The 3,862-nt window shown below is 39.9% G+C and overlaps 1 protein-coding gene across 1 annotated transcript; it reads right to left on the reverse strand.

The window, feature by feature from the left end:
* Positions 1 to 267: 267 nt before the first annotated feature.
* On the reverse strand, positions 268 to 2,747 carry LOC121378722. Its single transcript, XM_041507007.1, has 2 exons — positions 2,011 to 2,747; positions 268 to 887 (listed from the first exon to the last, which is right to left on the reverse strand). Exons 1-2 carry the CDS (start codon positions 2,426 to 2,428, stop codon positions 268 to 270), a joined length of 1,038 nt encoding a protein of 345 aa, XP_041362941.1. The 5' UTR covers positions 2,429 to 2,747.
* Positions 2,748 to 3,862: the final 1,115 nt, after the last annotated feature.

Consider the following 3,862-nt stretch of genomic DNA (forward strand, 5'->3'; position numbering starts at 1 on the left):
CTATCTGCTGGAAGAAAACTGTGGCCTCGGACAGGGAATGTGTATTCGATGCTCAGCTGTGGAAAGTTCTGTTTTCGCATAGCACACAGCATCGACAAAACATTGATGTTTTTATTTTGGCCATAGCAGGAGTCTGAAAACAAGCGCAAGTGTTGATTCCTTTTCAGTTGGTCCCCCACAACAGAAATGAAAAAATGGTTTAAGGCTGAAGCCACCATATTGCTATCCTTGCGGTTCTGGCTTTCTAACCATATGTATAGGTGAATGTCATCTTTTCCCTGTGGAAGACCTCGGCCGCGGTGGTGAACTACACCAAAAAACATAGAGGTAGAGCTGCCGAGAATAGAAGGTTTGTCCTATGGGAGACTTCGGAAGAACAAGATTCTCCATGATATCAAAACAAACGGTGAATGAATCCTCGACATTATTTAAACTGTCATAGAATCTCCTTGCCATACGCCTGTGAAGAATGAACATGGCCGAACAATTCCGTTTATTATCATCTGTGATGAATGGGTTCTTCAGCTGTAGCCTGAACTTCAGGCATGTGCTGCATATATCCACAGCAGGATGACCAAAGGCCAAGTTGAAATCGTAGACAAAAACACTGTAGTATAGTGAATACGATATCTGTAAATTATTCTGATCCTGAAACATTTGGTGCATCTTTTTGACGTTCAGGTCGGCTGGTAAGTATTTCCGGCCAGGGGCGCCACGCCGAGCATAATGGCTAGCTCGACAAGTGAACGTTGTGATGTGGTCACGAATGGCATGCTTTCTGGCAAGGTTCCTCTCCACATTTCGCACACCTCCACGATGTTCTGGTCTCGCAACTCCATTCTCTGACCAATATTTGGCAATATTCGCTAACCGATCTTTCTTGACACCTGAAACAATAAAATGGAAATGAAAATAAGAAAATTATTAAAATAACGATACTGGAGCACATAACAATAAGCAGTTATCATTCGGCATGCAATCTGGGGAAGATCCACGATTTTATGAAGGTGGGTCCCACCTGAAGGCTCAAAGTACGTGACTATGTCATTAGATACGACCTGAGCCACTCCCAAAGCCCATATAGTAAGGTTAAAATGTGTGGGAAGGGGGGGGGGGGGGTGTGTCAGAATAAATGGGTATAGCCTGGTCTTGGGTAGGGGTGAATATTTGCTAAGTGGAGCTAATTTAGCAGTCATGTAACCATACAGGGGCGTGCGCAGGAAATTTTGCAGGGGGGGGGAGGAGGGTCGAGGTGTCTGGCGAAGCCCCTTCTAGGGCTATTCTGAGGTGTTTTCTGCTGGCTAGCCGAGCTGCTTTCTGACAAAAAAAAATTCGCCTTGAGCAGGGGGGGGGGGGGGGGGTTCGACCCCTAAAACCCTCCCCCTGCGCACGCGCCTGCCATACCAGGAAATATGGCCGTTGGAGCAAACAATTACATAGCCTTGGTCAGTTGGTGTGGCTAGCCATTCTCTGGTTCGGGGGCTAATATTAATTATCTCGCCTGCATGTAAAATACTTGAATTCCATTGATCATTTAGCCTTTGACAAAACCATTATACACTGGAAGGCAAAGCCAGATTCTCTTATTGAATTGTATTCCCCGCCGAGATATAAATGACGTCATTTTCTAAGGTTTGACGTCATTTTTGTTTTAGGTTTATGGAAGGAAAACATTCAGTTTTAGGGAGACGCCGTACTCTTAGAAAAGTGTAAACCTTTAATCGCGGAAATTTGTAAATACATCATAATAATATATAGTTAAATGTCGGCCAGATAAATCCGTTGAAGAAGTATCTCTCGGGGTAAATGGATTTTTATGCACCGTACCCTCTGTGTGCTCTTTTACCCCCAGTCGAAGCACACAGAGGGCACATAAAAATCCATTTGCCCCTGTGATGTTTCTACAACTTATAATACTTTTTTTATTTGCATGGCATTTTGATACTAATGAAAACTAGATCATTTATGGCCTAGGGTCTAGAACTTTATTACACTGGGTACTATACTCACCGAAAATGCTCATGAATGAGGCCTTGCACACTGGTATCTTCTCTTTGTTTGCAGTCAAAGTGAAGTACTTCACTGAAATTTCTCTATTCCTCTTAATTTTAGAAGAATCGTCTATCCTTGGTCGCCTCCGCACACATTTACCGATATCCATGTAAGAAAGCAGGGTGGCATCCTGAGTAACCTTGTTTTCAGTAGAATATAACCGATCATGTGCGTAGGTTAAATCATCATTGGACAGGGAAGTCGCCAAGCACACATTACGTACATTATGTACACACGAAATGCTAGCAGGTTTTTCAGCACCACTATGTCGCGCGTTTTTTGCAAGGGAGCGTCCAGAATTGCCTGAATTGTTCTCCCGTTTACGCCCAATTGGTGATAATACCACTGTCTCGTCAATGTCATCAAAGTTCTCCATTATTAAAGGACATTTTCGATAAAATACGTAGAAACTTTAGTGAGTAATGAGAGGGATCCTGGGCGCTGCCATGTTGAATCACGTGACTAATTACGGCGTATAGATTGGATAAATGGAGTTGTCGGTATTTGCGAAAAATGATACCCGTCACTTGTCGGTTTCTGAAACGAATCATGGAATTGTTGTGGGTTTTATGAAGTAGGTGTCGGCTTTTGCAAAGAAACAGATATGCTGTCAGTAAATACGGCACCAGTACTATGTAATGGTCGCCATGGTTTATTTTCGACCAAAATGGCGTTTGTCGGTTTTTGCGCCTGAACTCTTCATTTCTACTTACATGTGAAAAAACCTTAAAAAACCCCATATATATTTAATATTTTAAATTTCCTATTTATTTTTCATCATTTGAAAATTTAATATTTATTTCTGTAATTATATGTGTTATTGATTTTTAAAAATTTATTACATGTATACATATAAACATTTTTTTATTTTTTTTTACATTGAATATATATATTTATTTATTTATTTTGTTTGTTTGGGTTGGGTTCGGTTTGGGTTTTGTGTAATGGATTAAGTTAGCGTCAAAGACCGCATTACTCTAACGCCTGGCTCGCTGCGAGGCACCGGTCAGCTGCGTGTCTTAGGTTTGGGGTAAAAACAGAAGTGGGCGGGATTATGCATAGATCTGAACGAAAGCATGGCAATACGTCATCGGTGAGAGTTACCAAGCAATACCGGTACACGTGTTGATTCTTTGGTTGTGCCTTTTAGTCGTCTTTTGTTTTTTTGTCTCCAGGTTTATCGGAAATTTAATTTACAAGATAATTAGTGTTATTATATACTGTCGACGTAATTATATGATGGTTAACTGCGCAGTGTTTAACTGCAAGAGTAACAGCAATGCATCCCAAGAAACGGCCAACATCATGGTTTCGATTTCCAAAAAAACCCGAAAGTTGTTTTAAAACATGGACGCATTATTGTCGTCGAATGGGCTTTACACCAACTAAATACAGCAGGTTATGGTACATTTACAATGTGAAAATAAAACAAAGTATGTACTTAAGATATACATTAATAAAGGTATTGCAATTTGTTCACATACGAATATTTAAACTTCACATTTATTTACCTATAATTACCAAATTAATTTTCACCGACAGCCCATAACGACTCCATACTAACGTCTCTTGATCTAGTTGGTTTGTTAACCTCATAATAAAACACCTTCGAAACGTGAATTATTACGTTAGTTAACAATGTTTATCGTCAGTTCAGTATATTTTCATTAAAATTAAAATGCTAACACTTGTGGCAGGAACAACATATGTACTCTGGCCAGAAGGAATGATGGTTAAATAATTTTAAAGCTAGTGTCGATTATTAAAGCATAATAAAATTATACTTTTCAATGCTTTCTGTATGTAATAT

This window comes from Gigantopelta aegis, chromosome 8, assembly GCF_016097555.1.
Source record: "Gigantopelta aegis isolate Gae_Host chromosome 8, Gae_host_genome, whole genome shotgun sequence".
Lineage (NCBI taxonomy): Eukaryota > Metazoa > Mollusca > Gastropoda > Neomphalida > Peltospiridae > Gigantopelta > Gigantopelta aegis.

What these genes read in the sequence shown, in the direction of transcription:
- LOC121378722 (XM_041507007.1), bottom strand. Translation starts at nt 2,428, where the DNA reads ATGGAGAACTTTGATGACATTGACGAGACAGTGGTATTATCACCAATT. An exon ending in CTCATTCATGAGCATTTTCG is followed by an intron (nt 888 to 2,010) that starts GTGAGTATAGTA and finishes TTATTGTTTCAG; the next exon opens with GTGTCAAGAAAGATCGGTTA.